The sequence below is a fragment of the Marmota marmota genome, unplaced genomic scaffold, assembly GCF_001458135.2.
Source record: "Marmota marmota marmota unplaced genomic scaffold, marMar, whole genome shotgun sequence".
In the NCBI taxonomy this organism is placed as follows: domain Eukaryota; kingdom Metazoa; phylum Chordata; class Mammalia; order Rodentia; family Sciuridae; genus Marmota; species Marmota marmota.
Genome location: NW_025999963.1, coordinates 802,192 through 828,716, shown reverse-complemented (window position 1 = coordinate 828,716; position 26,525 = coordinate 802,192). Strand labels below are relative to the sequence as shown.

At 32.8% G+C, this 26,525-nt stretch overlaps 1 protein-coding gene across 5 annotated transcripts in view; it reads left to right on the top strand.

Annotated features, from left to right (window-relative positions):
- Cdh18 (cadherin 18) overlaps positions 1-26,525 on the top strand; it is a 672,909-nt gene that overhangs the window by 451,297 nt on the left and 195,087 nt on the right. For all 5 annotated transcript variants that reach the window (XM_048803133.1, XM_048803131.1, XM_048803132.1 and 2 more), the window contains one exon: positions 20,265-20,384. In XM_048803133.1, the coding sequence (XP_048659090.1) occupies positions 20,265-20,384 (120 nt within the window). The remainder of the gene's footprint in view (positions 1-20,264; positions 20,385-26,525) is intronic.

Sequence of the window (26,525 nt, the reverse complement as noted above, 5' to 3'; positions counted from 1 at the left end):
TGTGTGTTAAGGGGAAATATAAAAGATCATGTAAATGATGAATTGTTCTGTTGATGTGAGTTTGCAAAATATGCTGTGAGACTACAGAGGAGGTAATGCCACAAGTTTCTTGGGTGTAAGATATTTTATTTGTTTATTGCATATCAGTAGTCCTACATAATTGTCAGAGTCACTCAAAGCATTTGAAGTGTGCTATATTTCCAGAAAGAAATATAGATATGTTTCTCATGAGTGGGTAATTATCACCAAAGTGTGTGGCATTCCGGAAGTTTAACAAAGAAAGTTGCAAAAGTGCCTCTTGAAGCATTTTTTCATGTCAGGATTTTATCTCCTTCATTTAACTAGTATAATTTTAACTATTATCTAGGGAATCATATTCCCTGAAAGAAAGGTTTTTGAACTTGCCACTGTTGGCATTTTGGACTAGATAGTTCTTTGTTGTGGGGAACTGCCTTGGGCATTGCAAGATGTTTAGCAGCACCCCTGGCCTCTCTCCAATAGGTGCCAAGAGCATTTCTCTTCCTACCAAGAAGCTGAGATGACTCCTGACATTGCTGAATGCCCTTGAGGGGGCAAAATTGCTTTGAATTGAGAATAATTTTCCTGGGAATCATGTAAGATAAATAAATGAAAATAAAAATTAAAGTAGAAACACAAATTAGAGAATATATTTGTTAAATTTATGGTATTTTCCAAAAAACAAAAAATCCAAAATGTTAGAATGGTTATGCCATATTTTTGATGACCCAAAGATATTTTATTTGGCTAGGTAAGCAATTTTGGAGTTCAAATATCAATTGCCATATTCAAATGCAGAATAGCATGAAAAACTGAAGAAACCATTAGATAAAATAGTTAATTGTTTCCTACAGAAAGAAGAGTAATGGTTTGGTTACTTTAGAGTCATGATAGCTCTCAGTTTTAAAGTAAATTCTGAGTGTTTTATAGTTCTCATTTGGAAATGCATGTGTAATTCAAGCTAGTGATTGTTTTTGTGCTGTTGTTGCTGTGTGTGCATGTGTGTGTGTGTGTGTAACATATAAATCATTATCAATTTAAACAGAGTCAACAAATGTGAAAACCATGCCATTATAATATCACTGAGAGCAAAAGTAACATGAATAGGCCAATAAGAGACTTTTGTTTTATCAAAGCAATTTTAGCATTTTTCCCTTCCTTCTTTTCTGTAATGTGGAGGACATTATCATACCTGAGTTGGTATTTGTCTTAGTCTATCTCTTTTGCTCTAACAAAATGCCTGAGACTGGGCATTTAAATAGTAGAGCTCACATTTTTGCAGTTTGAAAGTCCAAGTTCAGGTGCCCCATCTGTCTGGTCTCTGATAAGAGCCTTGTGAGGAATGATATCAAAGGGATGGAGAACATGAGGAGTGATAAGGTGAGAAGGAAAGCCATTGAGGTTCAAGAATCAGACTCTTATCATAATAACCCACTATTGAGGGAATTAGCAAAGGCCCCATAAGAACCACCTAAACTCCATCTGGATGTGGTTCCCCCAGTAACCTAGGTATCTCCTCCAAGTTCCATTCCTTAAAGGTTCTACCACCTCTCAAAATCATTGAATTGTGGACCAAACTTCAGCATATGAACCTTGGGGGATAAACTCAAGCCATATCTAAGCGGTAAGAATGACACAATGATCTTGACACCTTTGAATTATTCTTTGGAATATACCTTCAATTTTCTTTAATGAATTTATCAAGTTTTGAATAAAATCCAAGTCATTTTCTGTAATTTTAGTAAATATCATGTTTTCATAACTGAGATTTGAATATAAGTTAAAGCTATTATTTATCATAGCAGAAAGAGAAAATCAACCATGAGATTCAATTTTACCTGCTTTTTGAGTCAGAAATCAACAGAAAGTATGCCATTTTAGAAGTGAAATCGGGATGAATAAAACAGTATTTTAAAATGGAATTACCATTTTCACACAGAAAAGGTATCATGGGCAATTGAGATATTCAATAATATTGTCAAGACATATATTATTATCCATAAAATACTCTGATAAGGATGTTTGTTTCAATTGTATCAATAAATCCATTTTTCTAGAAAACAATCGGAATTATTTTTTTTCTTTATTTTTATAGAAATATACTCCAATCTCTGCAATATAGTATTGTTGTAACTGCAAATCAGGAGTCTTGAGTATGAACTAAAATTTGATTGTAATTCATCCACTGTAAATTTTTGTATAATATGCTTTATATCCAAATATTGTTTTAAAGAAAATCATAATAGATCACACTATAATTCAACTAAAAATAAACTTCACATCTTTTTCAAACTAACATTTCTTCATGTAAATGTATAAATTTACATATTCTGAACATCGATAAAACATATTTCCTTAATCATCATTTAAAATATTTAACAGATTATAGCAGACTAGAAGGAATTATTTATTTTAGGGTAAAGAGAATGAAATATATTTTACCTTATGTGAAATATGAGTAGGAAATTTATAAACTTTAGTTTCAATGGAACTCTTGAAGTGTTGAAAGTAAAGAAAGCATGGAGTTTTGCTCTATGACCCTTAGAATGCCACAGTCCCTTGTCCTTGGAGATGTACTGGAACACCTGTGATGTTTTTCATGTCCTCATTTTCCCCCTAGGGTCTCTAAAGCCCCAGGCTTCCTCCCCTTGCAACTGGTTCTGTGTTGCAGGGCAACAGAAAGAGACTCCAACTGTGCTGACTTCTTGCACTGCTGATTGGGGAACTGATTTAGTTTTGCCCAAACACCTTGGGAGCTTCACAGGAGACATGTGCCAGGATTCTAGTAACTATTTAAAAGTCATTGCTCTGAGGCAGAATCTTCCGAATGAGATCATTTCAGTAACGTGAGGCTGGCACTACAGTTCTATATGGTACATTAATGCACACAAGGGGGACACATTGGATAACTGAGGAATCAAAACTGAGCAAAAAATTCCAGGTTTCAGAACTTTCCTTCTAAGAACTTTTCTTCAGTGTCAGTTAGCTTTGGTTTTGAAACAAAGTGAGCCTTGACTTGCTGGCCTCAAACAATATTCACTTTCTTTGCTTATGATTCTGTGGGATGAGCTACTGTTCTGCTGGGTCACACATGATTGAGTTGTAATTATCTGGTGGCTCTAACAGATGCCTCACTCACATGCAGTGCTGGGTGCAGCCAGCTGTTTTGTCTGATGTCTCAGGTGAGTGGCTGCTGTGTCTTATCCTCCTTATCACCATCTGTAGGAGGAGAGGCTGTGATGCTTCTCAGGCATGTTTAGGGCAGCATCTTAAGAGGGTGAGAGCAGAAGCTTCAAGGATTTTTGAGGGCTCTCCAGAGCTCTCTTGCTTCCCTTTTCCTCTGATTATTACCTCAGTTGATGCAAGAAGTTTTGTAGATATGAAAGAAATCCATGGTGTCCCTCTCCACTTATAGTTAGACATGGATAAATGATTTTCCAGAAATATAATTCCTTAAATTTTGGAAAGTCATTTCTTTTAGATGTCTGGTTAAAAATTTTAAGCTTGCTCCATTAGGGAAAGTGTCTTTTTATTTTACTATAGGTGAATAAATTTATTGTTGTAAATGTAGGCATCAAATCTACCAAGCAAGATTTTCACTTTAGTTAAACAGTGATGTGACTCACTAGATTGAATTTATGCTACAGTTGATTTATTTTAGATTTTCATTTATTTTTTATCCAGACATGGTATTCCCCAGTAAAACTGACAAATTTATGATTAAAAAAACAGATAAATTCTTCTGTATACTAATGATAATTTTAAAAATATGAAATAGTCAAAAAAAGAATTACATGTGTATAACCCTTGTTGTGGGCAATTGAAACACACAAGCAAACAACACATGCACATACACAAAGTAATAAGATAGTTTTGGCAATTTTAAGAGAAAGTTTTGTGCAAGTAATTCTAATAAATTAATAAGTGAAATTTCCATAGTAGTCAGTGGAACTTCTTGATCTATAACTTCACTTTGGAGCTTAACACTTCTCTTAATAGAAAGAAATTTTTTAAATAAGCGTATCTTAAACTTCTTACAGAAAGTGATCCTTTTTTATTGGTACATTATGATTTTACATACAATGGTGGGATTCATTATGTCATATTCATACCTCCATATCCCATAAATTGCTCAGTGGGGATGTACAATGGAATGAAATATACAAAATTATGCTAAGTCCATGTACAAATACAGCACAGTGAACCCCACTTATGTATAGAATGATAATGTAATAATAAGTAATAAGAGCAGATCGGAAATGGGAAGAGTCGAGCAAGTGGCTTAGGGGTGGGAGGACAACAGGGGAAGGGAAGGCACCTGGAAAGACATTGAGCAAGGGATCCTAACACATCTGGGTTTTACTGCTTTAGCAATTACCAGGTTGAATGATAATATCACTTTGAATTTTACTGATATTTTACCAGACTATAAGTCCCATAAATACGTTTTTAACTCAGTCTTGTGTACTTAACAAAGGACCCCAAAGAAAATAAACAGTAAATGAACAAAATATCAATAGAAGGCATTCTACATATACTTTCTACAGAGACAAAGTGGCATTACTCAATGTGATACTATAGCTTTATAATATAAATCTATAGACACTATTTTCTTAATAAAATCACTTTTATTATTCATCAAAACTTATTGGGTTTACATATAATTTTATCCATATGAAAAATATTTTTGTTATCTATCCCTTTCCTCCATTCTTCTTTTCCTCTGTCCTTCTTGTTCTTTCCCTCCTTCCCATGAGAACTAATCAAACTCCTCATAATCGACCCTTTCCATTACCAAATTATCACCAAAAAATATTAATCAGTATTTGTTATTGCCACTGTATAATGTAATAATGGCATATACATTCCGATCATTATGAAATTTGTAAATTTATTAAACATTATAAAATTTACTTGGAAAAGATATTATACAGGAAATGAAATCACATATTCGGTCATATCCTTCTTAAATTTCATGATAAAATCCAGCTCGTAAAGAAACTCTAAACTTACCTTTAAAGAACTGATTTGCAATTCTTTTTTGAATATCTAATTTCTTTTTTAAGATACCATATTGGACGGTTCCCTCCATTTTCCAGGTGTCAGTGATCAGATATGGAGAGAAAGCTCAGCATCAGACACAGGAGGAGGCCCAGCATTTAGGCATGGGGTGAAGGCAGAGATCTGTACACAGGAAATGGTAATCACGGCCTCCAGTTATAAAGCAAATTCACAACAGAGCTGCAGAGGGAGGCACAGCAGCCAGGTGTAGAGCAAGGCACCCTGATCAGATGTAAAGTGGAAACCTTGCATTCAGGTGGCTGGAGGGTGTAGTGGTTAGGGACAGAAGGAAGGTAACCTGATCAGTGTAAAGAGAAGGTACAACAATCAGGAATGGGATAGATGACTAGGGATCAGGAAGAGTGGTGTGTGACAAGAGAGAAGAGGCCATATGACAAGAGAGAAGACTCAGTGCAGGACTGTCAGAGCCATCTCACATCCTGCTGCCATCTTCCAGGTGTCTTTTTTCTCCCTGGTTTTCAGTAGTTACCCATTGGTTGTCTGTGCTGAATGATATCTGCCTTAATTGCAGGTGTTCTTGAGATCCACCAAGTTTCTCTTGTTGAAATGTCATTTTGCACTTTGGAAAATGGAAAGCATTTTCTTGCTCTTATACTTGAAAAGGAGAGAACTCTGTAACCTCTATTTAGATCTTTCTTGAGTGCACAAGCTAAATGGGTGCTTTAAAAATTGCACTGCTGTGACACAATGTAACATCATGTAATATTGTAGAAGTTGTGTTTCTTCAAAAAGGTGGCACTTAAAAGTTTATCATATTATTGCATATAAATAGCTATTTATAAACACACACATAAGCAACTGTGATGACTGTTTTGTATGCAATGGTTTGTGGTAATTTGTAATGTAGCAACAGAAAAGTAACACAACCACCTAGAAAAATCTAAACACGCATGAATAGGCAGTGTGGAATAGTATGTTTCTTACATATTATACAAGGGTGTGTGTGTGTGTGTGAAATATTTATGAAATATCTATTGATTTGTGTTTGAAATTCAGTAATTTTCTAGAATGATTCTCTGAAGTGATCTTTCTGTATAATTTTTCTCCCTGTGGGATACAGTACATAATCTTAAAATTTATATTCAAGTTCCCTTTATCACTATATTTTTAATTCTTGAATTGTACCTCTCTATAATTTCAGGTCTTTTGATCAAGGAGAGTAATCCTTTGCATACTTAAGTTGTTCACTTACTCTTCACAGTTATCATATACACTTAAATCTTGAGTATTTATCTCTTTGTTAAATTCTCTCAATATTATTCTTGAATTAAATTACTTAAAATATAAAGCTTATATTCGCATAGTTGTCATGGAAATATTCATAACAAATTGATAAGCTTTTAAAAGATGTGTATTGTTTATTTATAGTCTATACATAATTATATTATAGACCTTTGAGTGAACAGATAGAGGTTCTTGAAAAATACACAAGGAACTGTTAAAGTTTAGTTTTCTGATGGGAAATAGAACTGGAGTTATATTTATTTTTCTCACCAAGCACACATTTTATTTCTCTAATTTGAATTATCTAGTATGATCAATATCATTAACACAAGAACATTGAATGGGAATTTTCCCCTATTGTCCTTTAGCAGTGAGATATATGAGCCTTTGTCTTGGAACTGATTTATAACTAAATTTACACTCTGACTCTGTGTGATTAAAGCACCTACAGAGACTTAAATTAACAAGACATGCAGAAGTTATTGATTCCAACAACGTTTTATGAAATCTATTACATCAAGTTTAATTACCTGGCCATTGTCCAACCATATGTATTTATAGTGCCAATCCAGAGATCCTGTAGGACTCTACTGTCTATAGTTTGATTTACTAAATTAGATGCTTTTCAAACACTCACCTGGATGTGCTGAACCAGAGTAGCATCCATGTGATATTTTCACATTCACAGTATTTTAAAAGATCTAGATCATACAGTAAATAATTTGACCTCAGGTTAAAATTAGTCTTCATGCTTCTCAAGACAGTGAATGAGAAAAAAAAATCACAGGGAGGTAAAGCAGTGAATCAGAATCACAAACATAAAATGTTTTTATAAGTTTATATGCAAAGGCCATTATCTCAAAACTTTTCCATATAATATTCTCAACTCCAAGTGTGGCTGTCAATGAACTACTACAGCAACTTTGAGGAAATGTTGGCCAGTGGAGCTCAGTAGCCCTCATCACTAAGGGAGGACAGCTGGCACCAAAGCCACACCAGTCCAGTGGTAGAGTGTGGTGTGAATTAAAAAAAAAAAAATGTTTATTGTTAAAATCCAAAAGACCCCTTAAATATATCTTTCTGATATAACTCCCCTTGACATATCAAAGAGGATATTAAAAAAAAGAAACCACAAATATTTTTAAAAAAAGAAATGAGAATAATAACATTGGACACCAACAGTGGCCAAAACATTCTGAGAATTCCTGGAGCACTAAAAACACTGACAGGGGGTGAAAAGGCAGGGGACAGTTCAGACCAACAGCCCTACATATTAAAGGCAAACATTTCTCTGTCCAAAGAAAGACCTTATAAATACAGGACCACAGAGGAGGACTGGCAAAAATCACTGGGGCAACTTACTAAATTAAAGGTTTCCAAACAAAGTGGAATATTTCTAACTTCTTTGCTGTCAACAAAGAAAATATATTTATTCTACTATAAAGACTTTTGCTGATTTTTTTCCAGGACGACTCACAATAGGGGTACTGAGAAACAAAAAATAAAGCAGAAATGCATTTCAGTAACCCAATAAATACACATCAGATAGTGACAAAAAGTAAAATAAATAGCTCCTACCAACAGGCAAATGCAAGAAGGATGCAGTCCTTACTCCCTTTAGAGGCACAAGAGTCCTTGACCTGCCTGGAAAGCACATCAAACCATCCCAGCCACACACAAGATGTGGCACCCTGCTGAAATGGGAAAATAATTACTCAGCTTCTAAAACAATTTGTAATGTATCTCTCCATCAGCCTGCTGTTGAAGCCCTTCTGTCTTCTCTCTTTCTTTCTTTCTTTCTTTCTTTCTTTCTTTCTTTCTTTCTTTCTTTCTTTCTTTCTTTCTTTCTTTCTTTCTTTCTTTCTTTCTTTCTTTCTTTCTTTCTTTCTTTCTTTCTTTCTTTCTTTCTTTCTTCTTTCTTTCTTTCTTTCTTTCTTTCTTTCTTTCTTTCTTTCTTTCTTTCTTTCTTTCTTTCTTTCTTTCTTTCTTGTTTCTTTCATATTTGATGTCAATAACAACACAAAAACTAGAACTGAACAGGAGCAAATAGACTAATGAACAAATAGAATAATGATTTATTGCTGAGAATCACAAGAATCAGAGAAAATAGAGTAATTTCAATTAAAAATTGATTTTTTGCTTGCAAGGTGATGCTTTGATATATTTATTAAATAAATATAGAATAAAATTTAAAGAAATTTATAGAATAAAAATTTTTTCTATATTTACCTTAAGTTAAGATGCTAAAATAAAAACAAATAAGAATTGCTAAATTGAATGAGGAAAAAAGGCAATTAAGATGAAGCTGACAGTTTAACTAACTAAACCAAGGATGTATCACAAGGATATATCCTATTCTGTAGAACAAAAATAAAGAAAATAAATAAATATAAGATAGATTAACAGATAAAGATGACCAATTCATTAACTAATTAAATAAACCATATGTAGAATTTTTTGGGTAATAATAAAATTCAAAGCCAAGAGAATGGAAAAGATAATTTTTAAGGAGAAATATTTTTCTACATTTCATTTTATTTTTTGATCAGATGGACATGAGAACACAATGGCAAACTATTTAAAAATGAGATTGATTCCAACTGCAAAATGATCAAATATGTGAGAAAATATGGGTTTTCAGACATAAAAGAACTTGGAAAATTTACAAAATTTCAGAAATAGACTATATATATATATATATATATATATATATATATATATATATATATGCATGTTCTCAATGTATTTCTTATAAACTTCTGAAAATAATGATAATTATGATATGTCCAGAAGAATAATTGTATCATATATAGATAATAATGAGTAGAAAATATGCTTGGTACAATGAAGAATTCTGCAAGTCTTTAATTTTGAAAATTTGAATATTCTTAGTCTAGTGGTAACATTCTCAGTTAGACATACATATAGCAGCCAGGCATGGTGGCCCAAGCTGGGAAAGCCCAGTAATTTTGAATCCTGAGGCAGGAGGAATGTGAGTTCAAAGCTGCCAACCTCAACAACTTTGTGAGGCCCTAAACAATTTAGTAAGACCCTTTCTCAAAATAAAAAGTAAGTAGAATGACTTAGACATTATTACCCAATATTCATATATGATTGCACAACCGGTGTGATTCTACATGATGTACAACCAGAAGAATAAGAAGTTATACTCCATTTATGAATGATGTGTCAAAATGCATTCCACTGTCATGTATAACTAATTAGAACAAATTTAAAAATAAATAAATAAAAGAAGGGCTGGAATGTGGCTAGTTGTTAAGTGGTCCTGGGTTCTATTCCTGGTCTCCACCATGAAAAATAATAATGACAATTCATATAGCAGGACTTGGTGGCACAAGTCTGAAATCCCAGTGATTCAGGAAACCGAGGCAGGACAATCTTAATTTTGAGGCCAACCTCAGCAAATTAGTGAGACCCAGTCTCAAAAAAATAAAATAAAATAAAAAGACTGGCAATATAGTTCACCAGTAAAGTACCCTGGATTCAATCCTTAGTTACAAAAATCTTTAGAAATACAGGATCAAAATTATTTTATAAGAGAATAAATCAACTGATCTTTAGTACTTCCTGATTTTATAAACCTTGGAAATAAACAAAGACTAACTAGCTGGTAACAAGCAAAGGCTATTTAAATGTTTGCATTTTGTCATACACAAAAATAAGGAAAAGACTGGAAGAGCTTCATAGTGAAAACTAAAGTCTTCAGTTGTAGTCGGCTTAGAAGATATTGGCTTTGGAAAGCTCCTGGTGGGATGAACCAAAGTGGTGCAGCCTATGAGATTTTAGACTTTTCTGATTGATCCTAAATTGGAAATCAGAATAAAAATGAAAAAGCTTTAATTATTAATGAAGTCTTGGCCATTTGTGCCTGTTTATTACAGTGGGTACTATTTGGTTTTCTCAAATGTAGCTAATGATAATGTTCTGACTTTTTATAAATCTGATTTAGATAGAGGAGCCTGCCTTATACTCTGGTTGCTTTGCATAAGGGTAGATAATGAGTTCGTTTCTGGGCTGATTGCTGCAGATTATGAGTTCTATTTTTATGTATGATCAGGCCATTACCCATGTATACATCCAGTCTCTCAAATTAAATAATAGGAGAAGCAGAAAAGTCATTGTTTTCTATCAACTGACATAATGTATATCACTAAGAACTAAAATAATTATATAACAAAACCAAGGCTGAAAAAAAAAAAACAGGTGAATTATTGATTAAAGTAAAACTATCAAAATTAAAATGAATAATGCATTTAAAATTGCATACTGAACAGAAGTATTGGTAACTAATTTAGATGCATACATTTCATATGTTTTATTGAGAAAATCAGTGGATCAGTGCATTTTTTTCAGAAGTAATAAAATTAGGTAATTTAAAATTTTAATGAAAGAACAAGTTGTAAGACAATAAAGGAGTGGCTTCAACTGAAGAAAGATCTAGTTGACTCTGCCTTGTATGAACTTGAGAAACAAGGAGACTTAATTACATATGTAAATTAAATATGTATCAATTTTTCCTACTTTTTTTCATTTCTTTATAATATTTAGACCTTTCTATCATATTTATAAATTAATTGTTTTAATTGTTAAAATAATATAAACTGGATTTTTCCCTCTAAAATTGAATTGAGTGATTGAATATCAATGACATGTCTTTATCTAAACATCAAAATACACAAAGACATATGTTATATATAGTACGTAATTTATAGTATAGATTTATATTATAAACTCTTATTGTACTATTATGAAATATTATTGGCAGGTGTGTGAGTCCATAAGGACAAAATGTTTTATCTCCACTATTTCATTTATTCATTATTGTTTTTATTTGCTTGATTTTGGATTTTAGTTTTGCTTTTGTTTTTATTGTTGTTATTAGGAATGAACATTCAGTTAAAATAAATTGTCATTAAGAAAAATGCTGAGTGTGGCAATGATGTTTATTTTTTTTCAAATGGATTATTTTTAAAAGTTATTTTAAAGGTTATTTTAAACATTATAGCAGATTGTAAATAAAAATTAATATTATTTTGAAAAAAAATTAATAAAAATCAGGAGCATTGAAATTTATTTAATTATTACAAATGATAAAAGATACTTAATTTTTATAATACAGGTATGGAATGCCATAAATTAATCAGTAAAGAATATATTATTCTTGATACAAGGACCTGAGATGATTACATGCCAACTCCATTAAATAAAAAGTTTTCTCAAGAATCATTTCTAAGATATTTCATTCATAAGAATATATATAAGTAGAATACTTTGTGCTTAAATGTTCGAATATCATGTTTAAATATAAATTTTCTCCACATTAAAAGACATTGTTCTCTAAAATCTAATCTTTTTAAAGTACACCCAAAGTACATGTCTCTAGATGATATATCCATCAAATCCAGATATGCTGAATAATTCAATTTGTTGAATGTAAAGAGCACATGCATTCTCATTTAACAATAATAAGTATGCTCAAGTCAAGTTTAGGATTTAATCCTTATGTGTGGTAGAGTATATTCTGTACCCTTAATAAGTTGATGAGGAAAGGTTGAAATGTTGGGAAGAGAGCTGTTAATACTTTCTGTTCAATTGCTGTTCAATCTGGAAAAACAAATCTGTTGCCAGTTAGATGAATAGGTTTACTGAGAGGAACAAGTGACAGAAATGGTAGAAGGTGAAAGATCAAAGAGGACTGCTAGAAAATCATTGAAGGAGTTTAGGTTCTCCCAAAAGCTGGATGTTGTATGTAGTATCATTGGATGCCAGGAGCCGGACCACATAGAATGGACCATGGTAAGAGGCAGCTCAAAGGAGCTAGAACCACTTAAGAACTGTCACCGTTGCCAGAAAAACCACTCAAAGCAAAAGGAGGGACATCACAAAAGAGGAAGGAAGTGGGATGGCAGAGAAAGACAAACAGAGAGAGAAGTGAGAAGAGAGGTGAGTGGAGGGTTGGTTTTCCTGTTGCCAATTTTTGCCTATTATCAACCATTGTCTAGTTGGTAAGAAAGACTAATAAACATTACTGACTGTGGTTACATCTCTGCAAACAAAACAGAGCAGGACAGGGTAGTAAATTAACGTGAGAGCAATTTACAAATCTATTTAATGTGATGCATAAGTCCAGTGGGCATCTGATTAGTCCAGTTACTTTTCATTGCCATCATTTACTCTGTACAAATATGGAGAGAATCATAAGTGTCCTACAAGTCTTCCCGGGGCACAACAATGTCAGTATGTAGAGAAGGCTTCCTCCTAAGAATTCAACCCACACTCTGCTTTGTTAAGATACATTTACTTGCTTGTCCCTTGTCCATGGAGGTGGAATACAAACCTACCTCTCTCCAGGTAGATGTTTCTGGACTGTTCATATGCATCATCAAGGCACACACAGAAGAAAAGGACAGAGGATATTATAGCTATTAATCAAGATTCTGCAGGTTGTGACTGAGGGGAGCAATAGGGTTTATGAAAAAAAAATCACATGGATGCTTTTCAATGTGATAAAGCTGGGTTTGACTTCTATAACTCTTTGAATCTCAATGACCTATATATATATATAAAATGGCATTAAATGTAATTTTGTCAGTAGATTGATCACATTATTCAATTATAGGTTTTATAGGAGAAAGATTTCCAACTCAGTATGAATCATTTTCTTAATTACTTTCTTTTCCATTTTAGGAAGTGAACATAAAACTGTTTTGAGTAATGTGAAATTTCACATTGAGTAGTTCAATAAAAATGATCTAATTCACATTACATAGAATAGTGATTTTTGTTTTGGTACCCAGCCCAGATATTTCATAAGTGTTCTCACTAAAGGATTTATTTAATCCTATGACTGTTGAGTGAATTTAAAGCTTTATCAAATTACACAATGACTTGAATCCAGTGTTATTGCTCTGTTGGTGAAATTACAGTTCTCCTGTGTAGAATGAGATTTCAGTTGTGTCTTGATGACTATTGCTTTTTCACAGTGCCTGGAAAAATCTTCTGAGAATTAAACCCTAAGAGAGTCCCTCAGAGAGGAACTCTCAGCCTTCATAAATCTTCAGCTTATTTTTACTGAAGGTTCTTGTTCAACATGGATTCTCTTGAGATTTTAACAGAGTTGTGAACCCTGACAAGTCATGCATAACAATTTGCAATCTCAGAGAGTATTTGCTTGGTATTAAAATGCCTTATTAAATATTTCAAATTGGTCTTTAGAGACTTTCAAGCAAGTTCACTCTTTATGCTTCTCATTGATATGCAACTTTACACAACCCTGCTATTTATAAAGCCTTAGTAGGAAAAGAAACAGACTAAGAAGAATGGCACAGGGCAATCCCCAAAGGAAACAGGACTTAAGTTTTATTATAGAAAAGATACCTGAAAGCTTTTTTTTATGTATCTGAATCTCTCAGATTTGTGTAAAACATCAGCTGAGAGGCACTAATTCCTAGCATGGGAAGAACTGAGTGTCTGCCCTAGGAAATATTTATTATGAAATTATTATATAGCAAATAGCTGCTGAAAAATTAAAATATACTGTTCCTATGGTAATATTTTTCGTGGAAACAGTGGTAAAAACAAAGACAACTTTTTATGCATTTTAGAAATTTCTTGAATGGGAAGTCAGTTTTATAGGGAAGCACCTGTTTATTTTTATAACTGTTCATCAAATCAATGTAATTCCCAGAGAATGTTAAGATCCTAAATTAATATTCTAGTGGCACAATGGAATTTTAGAAATCACTTTATTTGTTTTCATTTGAAGTCTAGAAGATAATAGTTTTCCTTTTATATTATGTACTCAAATTTGTCATAGAGCTTGAAGGAAAAAAATGAATAACCTAATGTGGAAGATATTTCACTAACATGAAAAAAAATTTTTGATTTTTTTTCATTTAAAATGTACCTAATAAATAAACTTCTATTAAAATGGCCAATGTAATTAATTAGTTTAATTTTAAAAATGTTTACAGGTAGATCAATAGTAGTACCAGATATTTGAAAAAAAACATAAAATATTAATTTCTGCTTCGTTTTTTATCTTTCTCACTTTTCTATCATTACTTTCTGTCACCAGTAACTTTGGAGTCTTGTTTCAGATACAATAAAAAAGCACCTGTAAATGATTAGGATAAGAGTCATTTGTTTCCACTGAAACTATAACCCAGTGTTTTCCTTTGTTAAGGCTGCCACACTGAAGTACCACTAACTGTGTGGCTTAAATTTTTTTTTTTCTCATAGACCCAGAAGCTAAAAGTCCAAAATCAATGAGTCTGAAAACATTAAATAAGGGTATTCCCCGTTTCTTTCCTAGCATCCAGTGGCTCACTAGCACTCTCTGTGATAAAGACAAAAAAACTACCTTCATTTTCACTTGCTATTCTCCCTGGAGTGTTTGTCTATCCCCAATTTTTTTTTTCCCATTTTTGTAAGGATAAATTTAGAAATTCACACTACATTAGTAGGACCTCTTCTTAACTATTCACTTGTACAGTAATGCTATTTACAAATATGATCATAAATTGAAATATGGAGATTAGGAATTCAAAATGCACATAGTATAGGGAAGAAATTCAACCTATAGCTAATTTATTTATTCCTTAATTTTCTTAGTCTACTTTGGCTGCTGTAACAGACTACCAGGGACTGGGTGGCTGAAACAGCAAACATTTATTTCCCAAAGTTGTGAGAAAATAGGAAGTTCATACTGAAGGTGCCGGAAACTTCAGTGTCTGGTGAAGGCTGACTTCCTGATCCACAGAGGGTCACATTCTCATGATGCCCTCACATAGCAGAAGAGGTGTGGGAGCTCTCTGAGGCCTCTTTTCCAATGGAAGGGCACCAATTGCCTTCATGAGGGCCACTCACTTTGCAGAGGTTCCACTTCCAAATACCATCACATTGGGGTTTGGAGATCAACATAAGAATTTAGGGGGAAAATAAACATTCAATTCATAGCATTCGTGGCTAAAAATAGAGTTTCATAATGTCAAATAACTTCTGAATGTTCCAATGTTTTTTTATATTTTTTCCATCTAAATATCAAATAAGTAAGAAATTAAGATAAGAGTATGCTGGAATAAGTTTCAGTCTCAGCTAGCAGTTACTAGCAGCTCAGAAATGCCTGAAATATCCACCTTCCTTCAGGCCTGACAGGAGGCCCTGCAGGATGGGGTGAAACCACATTTCTTGAATGTGTTCCTAGTCCCCTGTGGTTAGTATTGCCAAACAGGCCAGCCAAGAAACTGAGAGTCAGGGGCTTCAAGGCATGAAACCCCTGACTCAGTAAGGGCTAAAGACCCTTCCAGATTGCTTTCTGATAGGACAGCAATATTTAGAGTTTCCTCACAGTGAGGTTACAATTAGGCCGAAGATGATTGGCTTATGGATATTGCCTTGCTTATGTATGATTGACAGGCACGCCCCACTCAAACCCTATAACTGTTGGGTGCATTCCAAAAATAAACTGAGCTACTGGATGAGGACCTGAGGCGGGTCTCCAGCCAATTCTCTCACCAGCTCCCAGAGTCTGTGTGTGTTGATTCCGCGTCTCTACCCCCCGCAACAAGGTAGCCGAGTGACCATCGATCATGAAGGGACTAGGAACACATTCAAGAGTATATTTTCTTTTCAGCCTTAATATTATCAATATTTCTCTGTTAGAAAGCCTTGCACAATTAGGCAAGGGAATTTATTTTCCTTCCTTGCTATTTATCTGTACCTCTGCTGCACTCTCTGAAAGTCTGACTTTTGTTGGGTTGTATTGTTGACATTTCTATTCTCCCATCAATGAGCAATCTGTGTCCTTGTGGTAGTACGCAGACTCTTTACACACCACCAGGTTAAAGTATAGGAGGTAATTTGCAGTTCTTTGCTTCACACACAATTAGGCTTGTTCAATTCCTATGGGATCCACTACAGAGTGATGAAAGGGACTCCTAACATCCATACTCTGGGACTAGGATAGAGGGTTACTATGCTTTCTTTGTCCCTTTTCTGTTCACTTCTCTCTGATAGTTTAAACAATCACTTACTCAACAGCACCATGTAACTTTTATTTCTTTCTCTTGCTTTTTGTCTTTCCTATTTTTCTTCCTATTCCTCATTTCATTTGTTACTGGCTTTATGTATCATAAGTTTCAAAAGTCCAAGGATGGACTTTTACCCTTCATAGAGACTGCATTCTATTCACAGCAACAGTTTTGTTTTGCTTTGTTTTCTATAGTTGTCTAGCCTTGTAGGCTTTTCCCTGGAAAGTTTGCTGTTTTAGTCAGTTTTCTTTACTGCTGTGACCAGAAGACCTGATAAGAAGAATTACAGAAGGAAAAGGTTAATTGGGGGATCATAGTTTCAGAGCTCTGAGTCCATAGATGGTCACCTCCTTCATCTGGGCCTGGAGGTAAGGCAGAACATCATGGTGGAAAAGTGTTTGTGGAGGAACATGGCTCAGGACATGTCACCAGAAAGCACAGAGAGGGAGAGAGATCCACTCATCAGGGGAAAAATAAATAACCCAAAGGCATATAGTTAATATCACCCCCTCTAGCCACACCCTATTTACCTACAGTTACAACCCAGTTAATCCCTGTCAGGGAATTAATGCACTGATTAGGTTAAGACTCTCATAATCCATTTCATCTCTGAACACTCTTGCACTGTTTCACATGTGACCTTTTGGAGGATACCTCATATATAAATTATAATATTTACCCAGAAACTACTTCTTACACATTAAAAACTATTTGGGCCTGATCCAGTGATGCAGGGCTATAATACCAGAGGCTCCACAGACTGAGGCAAGAGGGTCACAGGTTCAAAGCCAACCTCAGCAAAGGCAAGGCACAAAGTAACTCAGTGGCACCCTATATCTGAACAAAATACAAAATAGGGCTGTGGATATGGCTTATTGGTGGAGTGCCCCTGAGTATATCCAGTAACCCCCTCAAAAAAAAAAAAAAAAACTATTTGGATTTAAGTCAGTATTTCAGGCCAGAATTACTTTAAAAACCTGAGGATTTTACAATCTGATTTTTTGGTATCCATTAGTTCACAATTTGTTGTATTGTTTTCTCTTTCCTGTGCATTTATAACCCTTATATGTCTAGGAATATGATTTTTTTCCTATAAGATGAATGATTTGCATGATATAATTTTATAATATCTTAGCCATGTCAGGAGTTTGTTACACATTTTGAGCCTACCTGGCTAAGTAACTACAGATTTTATTTTTTTTCCGTGATACCAATGAAAATGTCTCATAAGCCAATTTTTATTTATAAATGTCTACCTAATAGTATGCTCTAACAAATTGGATGGATGAATATTGAGTATGAGTCTAGTGCTGTGGCATCACAAAGTCTTTAATATGCTATAATTATAATAATTATACTTATTAGTGGGATAGATAGTGCTTTATGTGATCAGCTCTGTTAACTTAATAGCGGAAATTAACCAAGCCAGAAAGTTTAGTGATATGCTTAGAAAACTCATTGTGCATCCAAGCCTGAATAAAACTCTCAATGAATGAACTAACCCTGAGGCAAGAGCACAGCTGCCTTTTAAAATAATTTTAATTTTGAGATATTGTAGATTCACATGCAGTTATGAGAAAAATCTTTTAAAAATTCTTTGTACCCATTACACACTTTCCCAACTGGTAACATCCTGGGAAAAAATAAAACATTATAACCAGGTTATTAAAATGATAGATTTGCCCATATTCTTTAGACTCCACTAGTTTTACTTGTGCAGATTTGTGTGTATGAGTGTGCTTAGTTCTATGCAATTCTATACACATGGGTATATTCAAAATTATGAACAGTTTCAACATCACAAGGGTTCCTCTTGCTGCCATTTAATTACCAAATTATCACCCCATCCCCATTTCCAAACCTCTATGAACTACAAGTCTGATATCTATTTTTAAATTTTTGTCATTTTAGGAATTTCATATAAATGAAATTATACAAAATACAACCTTATGATAGTGACTCTACTTTTACCTAGTATGATAACCTGAAGATTCATCCAAGTTGTTTCATGTGTCAATAATCTGTTCATTTTCATATCATTTCATACTATGAATGTAGCATATTTTGCTTTATGAATCTAATGAGGGACATCAGGGTCCCACTACTCTGGGATTATTACAAATAATTTTCATGTATAATTGTAAACAGGTTTTTATATGTATGTAAGCTTTAATTTCTTTGATATAAATATACAAATAAGATTTTCTGGGTTGAATTATGATTTTTGTTTTATGAAAAACTTCAAATTTCATATTTACACCAGCAGTGTTTATGAAACCCAGTTGTCAGCATTCTTGTTAGGTTTAATATCATGACTGTGTTAGTTTCAAATTTGAGATCATTCCAGGTGCAGTAGCACAAACCTATAATCCCAGAAGTTTAGGAAGCTAAGGCAGGAGGATTGATAGTTCAAAGTCAGGCTCAGCAATTTAGCAGGGTCCTATGCAACTCAGAGAGACCCTGTCTCTAAAAAAAATAAATAAAATGGGCTGGGAATGTGATTCAGTGGGTAAGTGCCCCATGTTCAAATTCTGGTACCAACATCATAATAATAATAATAATAATAATAATAATAATAATATAAAATTTGAGATAACATTATCTTCCCTTTCTGAATATGGATAATTAAAAATATTTCTTCATACTGTCTCATTGTAAAAATTGTCATATACAATCCAGGATCATAGTATGTTATTAGAAGTCAATGTCCATGTATGATCTACAAATAAGGACTGACAGATTCACTTGACAATTAAATTTGCTCTGATCCCCTGAAAGATGAAGAACAAGCGTTCCTTAAAGTAGTTCTGAATTTCAACTGAGAAGTATGACTGCTGTAGCTGGACAAATACTGTAACCTAAATCATTAAAGTAATTATAAAATGCAAAACTGAATATTGTCAATGCTTTCATAATCCAGTACAAGAGCGAATAAAAAAGAAAAATGTTTTATACACATGTTATAAACATATTTTTGATACCTAATTCAAATTAGTAGGTATCTTTTATAGTTATAGAATAAAATACTGAGCCTGCATTATTAGATGATTCAACAGATGTACTTCATGGGAAAACATGAGCTCTTACCATCAATTCCACAGTGAAGTTGTATAACGCTTAATAGGTAGTTGTCATGTTATTCTTAGATCAGTTTTCATTTAGGAATAACTGTAATATAACATAGTGGTACTTTATTATTCAAATTGTGTCAGAAAACATAAGCACAATGAAGCCAGTATGGTAGATCCATAATAGCAGTGCCTAAAATATGGTATTTTAAATTGTGTAAATAACTTTAAATTACATTTTAATGCACAGGGTCATAGGCATATTATGATATAATTTTTAGAGAGATAATTATGTCATCATTATGTAGAATCCATAATGATTCAAAGTCTGGGTAAGACATAAAAAGGGTGCGAATGTTTGGAAATAACTTGAATGGCTCTTTTGATGCCATGGATTAATTAATGCCATTTCCCAATTTAAACACAAACTATTCCATTTGCAGTTTCTTGAACTTTTCTGATCATGCAATGTCTGCCTTAGGCATATCCTTGTTTAAACCACACAATTAATACCCATGTGATTTGTGAGGATAAATGTACATACCTCTCCTGGTTATGTGAGGGTTAAACAAATTCCTACACATTTAAGGACCATATAAAAATACCTTAGATCCAAATGTTCTATTTTGGACATTTTAGTACATTTTATAGCAGAGGAAGAAAGCAAAGAATATATTTGATACACAAATTTAAGATTTAAATTTAGTATGATCTTCCTTTAAGCTTTCCATAGATATTTAAGCATATCCGTATTCTGTGTTCAAATTAATCATGTACTAAATGTCATCGCACACTAAAATTTGTTTTCCTGAATGCACAGGTACCTCTGTTCTACAGGTGACAGCTACTGATGCAGATGACCCTACCTATGGAAACAGTGCTCGAGTGGTTTACAGTATTCTCCAGGGACAACCCTACTTCTCTGTAGATCCCAAAACAGGTCAGTGTGTTTAAAAATAATCTTTGGTCAAGTTCTGTTATAATAGAACAAATCAAAGTTTTTAAAATTTATAATTTCTCTTCCTAATCACATATTGTATTTTAACACATTTGAAAATATACCCAATTTTCTAAAACAATGTAATTGAATAAAGATAATAGCTTTCTGTATTATTTTAGTAACCCACACATGTACATTAAGAAACAACTTATCTTTGAATATTCCTATAATATATAAGTAAACATGGTTTAAAACAAATACAGAGTATCATATATATATTGAATGAGATATTTTAACTATTTTTAACAATTGGTTTTAATTAATTGCAAAAGAAAATAATTGCTTCATTAAGATTTTTTCATAGTTTTATTTAAATTTAGTTGTCACATAAATTATCAGATACACATAAGTATATATTGGCATATATATTCACATGCATATATATGTATAATTATACTGAAGTAACTTGTATGCCATGCATATCTATGTATAATTATATAAACATGCATATATATATGTATAATTATACTGAAGTAACTTGTATGCCATGAATTGGCACTTTTCATAATAAGCAAATTCTTAATTCCTCAGATATTATATATCTAAAAGAAATTAATTGAGAATTACTCCAAAGAACTATACTTTTTTTTTCAAGTAAAAAATATATATCTTGTTCTCTTTCTTTCATGTACTCCTGGGAAACTAATCATTCATATCTTATCATTTAAAATTGGGAATGAGGCCAGGTGCAGTGTAGCACACCTGTAATCCCAGAAGCTCAGGAGTCCGAGACAAGGAGGATCAGGAGTTCAAAACCAGCTTCAGCAAAGGCAAGGCACTAAGCAACTCAATGAGACACTATCTCTAGATAAAATACAATTTAGGCCTAGGGATGTGACTCAGTGATTGAGTACCACTGAACTCTATCCCCTGTACCAAAAAAAAAAAAAAAAATGGGAATGAAGAATATTTAATAATGCATTACAGATTTGTGGTGTCAGCATAATCCAAAACCAATTTAAAAAGAGGGTGTCCTTTCAGGGATTGGTGGCACACATCTGTAATCTCAGCTACCTTGGAGACTGAGGCCAGAGGATCCCATGTTTGAGGCTAACCATGACAAACCTTGTCTCAAATTAAAATTAAATAAAAAGAAGGACTGGGAATGTAGAACAGTGTAGAGCTCTTTTGGGTTCAATCCCCAGTAGTCCTCCCTGCCACAAATTAAAAAAAATAGTCTTCACTAGCAATCATTTTATCCCTAGAATCTTGGAATATGAATATATATATATATATATATATATCCATCCCATTTGGCCATAAATACTCATTACTTTAAGGTAATTACATGACATCCAACCCATTTTTTTATGGAATACTGCTCCATGTGCCAACAGATTGCCGCTTTGTTTACCAATTGTGTGAGACAATGAGGTACATCCAACTAAAAAGATTCAATTCCTAAGCACACTTCAAAGCCTACCCACTGGGTTGTTTGCCAGGAGTTTTGTCATTATCTTGTTTACAAGAGGATTTGACTTCACTTGCCTTGTTCCTTCCCTGAGGTACTGAATGAAACAGGCAAGTTCCCTGCCAAGAGTAGACCTCAGATATACTGCTTCATTCTTTCCTTCCAAAAAGAAAATAATGAAGAACTATAGAGCTGGAAGTATAGGAGTGAAGGGTACACATACAGATGTATGTGACCACATGACATGCATATTGATTACGGTTTGGATTGTAATATGCCATTATATAAATTCAAATGGAAATTGGAATTATTATAAACAAGTAACATAATGTAATCTAAACTAAGTATGTCACATACAAGTTACTTTAGTTCCAAGGAATTACTACATAATTAGAAAAAGTGTTTATTAACATACTAACCAAATTGATAAGACAAAATTTTCTCTTATGTGTGTCCATTTTGTTAATCAGGTAGAAGAACTTAGAATTAGTTAAAAAGCTCAAATCAACTAATTAATTTATATTGATATTGGTTATTTTGTTCTGTTTCCAAAATCATCATGTTTTTATTTATATCCCTATATATAACGAAAGTTTTAATTATAGATAAATATTATATTTACTTAATACATTATTGCTAAAGCATATGCATTCAGTATGGAATATATTGGAACTCTATACTCTTATTATGCATATGATTATTTAACAAATATTAGTTCAGTGTATGTATATGAGTGTGTGAAAGTTTGCATATGCTTTGGTAGAGCACATGACTGTGTGTGTGTTCATTTGTAAGGACAAAGCAGGACTCTGAGGGTAATGTTGGACTAGTGTTGGACTCTGCTGTAGTTTGTTCTTTATTAGAAATATTTATTTTAATAATATAATATTTCAATAAGGTTTGTATTTGGTTATGTATACTTAGTATAGATTAAGTAAGTACTTCACTAATCACCAAAAATATTTACCTTAGAAATAAATGGGTATTACTCACTTTCCTCTGCATGAAATTTTATTTGCTCTTGCATTTCTTTGCTCCTTTATTTAAGGGATATGATGTACTGAATGAAATGCACATCTTTACAGTGATACATTTTATTCTCAGTATTAGACATGCATCATGGGAAACTGTAGATGTATGTCCTAGTATGTGATTAAGGGAAGAAAGAGATTTTAAGGCATCTTAAATATGCAAATGTGGTAGGGAGTTAGTTGCAGAAGGTGTTAAGAAAAGGTATGAAATAAGATTCTCATTCATCTCTTCAAAGCTAAGACTTTTTTGGCAATCTATAACCACACAATTAGACTTATTCAGAACTAATAAATTTATTTGAAATCATGCTTTCAAATGACTAGAATAAAATATGAACAAATACTCTGAAAATTAAAGAATCATTTGTTTTAAATGGGATGTTATATAAAAAATATGGGGATAGCAGTCATTTATTAATGTATGGTTTAATAGCATCTCTTAATTCCATTTCCACAATCAAAATGATTACATCTCATTGTGCTTTTCAATTACTTTCATTCAATACCAACTATAATGAAGCATAACTTTTGTCTCCAAATAGAGTTGTGACTAATTATGAATAAGACCAGTATATGAATTACCTTGTCTCCATTATATTAAAAAGTATGTATCTGTATCCATCTGATTTTCTAATGATGAACTGACTAGGATATCTTGTCCTTCAATAATATAAGACACCTATGAATGGCTGCATCCAAAAAATAATTATAGGGCTGTTTAGTTAGCATAATATTTAGAATTTATTTTTAAACCTCTGAACATCCAACTCATTTTTTATGGAATGCTGCTCCATGTTCCATGAGTTGAAGTACCATTAATCAAATAGTGAAATCAAACAAACCTTATGGATAATTTATTGCTCTAAGTAACTTTGGTCGAGATAACTATGGTACAATGTTTCTCAGCAGAAGACCATGAAATGAAATATCAAAGATATAGAATATTTATGATCAGATTAATGTAATGATAACATTTTATAGAGTTTAAATGAGTAAAATGGTTCATCATTCAAGAAGACAGGTATACCTAAGCAAGACATTATGAGGAGGGCTGCCCAAAGATAAATTGTAATAAGTGATTAGAAAATCAAATTCAAGAGCAACCTAGAATGAAGATTGCTTAGTAACAAAGCTCAAATCTCAATTCTTATTAATGTAGTGTTAACATCATTAAAAATAAGTCAATATATTAAAGATTCTGATGCCTTTTCAGAATTTATGAACATTCTGTCAGGTGGTGACAGCAGAAGCTGAATTTATCAAGTTTCGCAAAAGAACCCGTTCCCTTAACTTAGGCCAAAGAACCATAAATCAGTTCATTTCTCTTAATTTGTCTTTCTTTCTTTAAAATTGACAAGAATTTCCATACTACATGACAGACTGTAAGAAGAGTTTGAGATAGTCTCATCTCAGATAAAACAAACAAATAAATAAATTAAATATTTATTAAGAAAAATTTTAGTCCAAATTACTATATATATATAGGAAGTAAATGTACTACTTATGATCTCTTATGTGGTAAAATGTCTTTGCAAGTATTTAAAGATGCTTTTGATAGATACCATACATAAGAGAAATACACTATTTGAAAGTTTTTTTTCTTGTGTATTATTGTGTAGTTGTAGTTGGATAGAATGACTTTATTTTATTTATTTTTTTATGAGGGTCCTAGAATCGAATCCAGTGCCTCACATGTGCTAAGCAAGCACTCGGCCATTGAGCTATCGCTCCAGCCCTTAAAAAGTTTATAATGATAATTTAAAAGAAGAAAGAGTTAAACAGTAAAATACTCAGAATTTAACTGCAGAGTTGATTTTCCTGACTCAGAATAGTGTGTAGATGAGGCAAGCAAGCCTACTCTTTTTGAGATAGATCTGCACCTACACTAGCTTTGGTTCTCCAAGATGACCTTTCTTTAACATCTTATACTTGAAATCAATCAAGTCTAAAAACAGACTCAGAAAAGCTCTCAATGAATCCTAGAATGTAATTGAAAGCAAGGTTTTCAACATTCCTTCTTTATTCTGAGTAAGTAATTAAACTCATCAACAGTTTTGATTTTTACATAACTTTCCCAAATCTAATTTAATTTTATCAGTGAGCAAAAATACTACATTTAAAGTTACTATGAATGTTTGGAAAAAGAGAACTAAAGCATATTTAAAAGTTCTATAGATTCCAATGTTCATTTCACATTATTCTACATTAAAAAATCTGTTTGACAATTCTTTATTTCTCAAACTCACTATAAAATACTTATTAATAACTATAAAGAAAAAAGATTTGAATTATGGAACACAATATCTGAAAATGTAAAGAAAATTCCACAATAGAATATGTTTGGTTTATTTATCTTATTCATAATTCATACCAAACTAATAATAATAACAATGACAATAATGTTTCTTGACATAAATTACTATAGACACATTTTAGATAAATCACTACAATTGGATATATAAAAGGTAAAATCAGTTAAGTAAACCCTAATGTTAAGGAATTTTCTTATCTTGCAGAAAAATGGATTGCATTAGTGCAAAATTGAGCCATAGTGTCAATTACTATAAACAACATTTTCTCACTTCATCTTCTTTATAAAAGAAGTATAAAGTACAGCAGTTTCTGAACTGCAGTAAACTTTATGGGAATTAGGAACACAAGAAGAGTTCTATTATCTAAAGCATTAAGAAATAAAGGATTAATGGAGTCTATTAGAGACTCGTGGTTTTGTGCTCCATGTCAATTTCTCATTTTGCTAATTCTATCATTACTCTGATTTTACTTGCTGCAGCAATATGCACAGTTAAGAAGCTAAATTTTCCAGCTTCCTGGTTGCTACTAACACAGTTCTGACCAGTAACATATAAAGGAAAAATGATTCAGAGATTTTTGTAAAGTTTTGATGACTGTATTTAGATGACAATGCTTCCTCCCTTGGCTTATCATATTCTGGGTTGAGACACATATGCAATTATTAGATGTGCAGTAGCCATCTCATGATCCTCTGACAACAAACACACAATGAGCAGGTGGCCAGCAAAGATTGTTGAGTAGAAGAATCTCAATTAAGTCACTCTAGTGAGGTCATTTTTATGTTCAAATACATACCATGCTAACTGACTCCTAGGATCCTCCTGAAATATTCTTTGCACATCAATGAATCACTTCACAGGAAAGTTCACTACCCAGGTAGTACACTAGGCATCCTGACGCTGAAATCTTTCTTTCCTACCCCAAATCTCTGATTGATGGTGTGCATGTTGCTGTCCATATGTGAGTGACCAATTTGCTGTTTCAGTACCAAAAATAAACGGGAAAAGATGTTTCACTGTGAGTAATTTCAATATAACATCATATTAATTGTTGATATTTGGGGCAATCAGAAAATAAAACCAAACGGAATATTCTCTATTTAATTCAGAATGCATTTTTTAAAAGTAATTTTCTTGTCATGAGGAAGTGGCAAAATACTATACAGACACTATAGATGTCAAATATCTTTCCTACTAAGTAGCAATGAAATAGATACACATGTCCTAATGATGTGAATGGAATATCTCTCAGATATAATTGCTAGAAGTATCATTCCAATGAAATAAAATTACAGATCTGTTCAATGCTCATTGAACTATTCAGTTT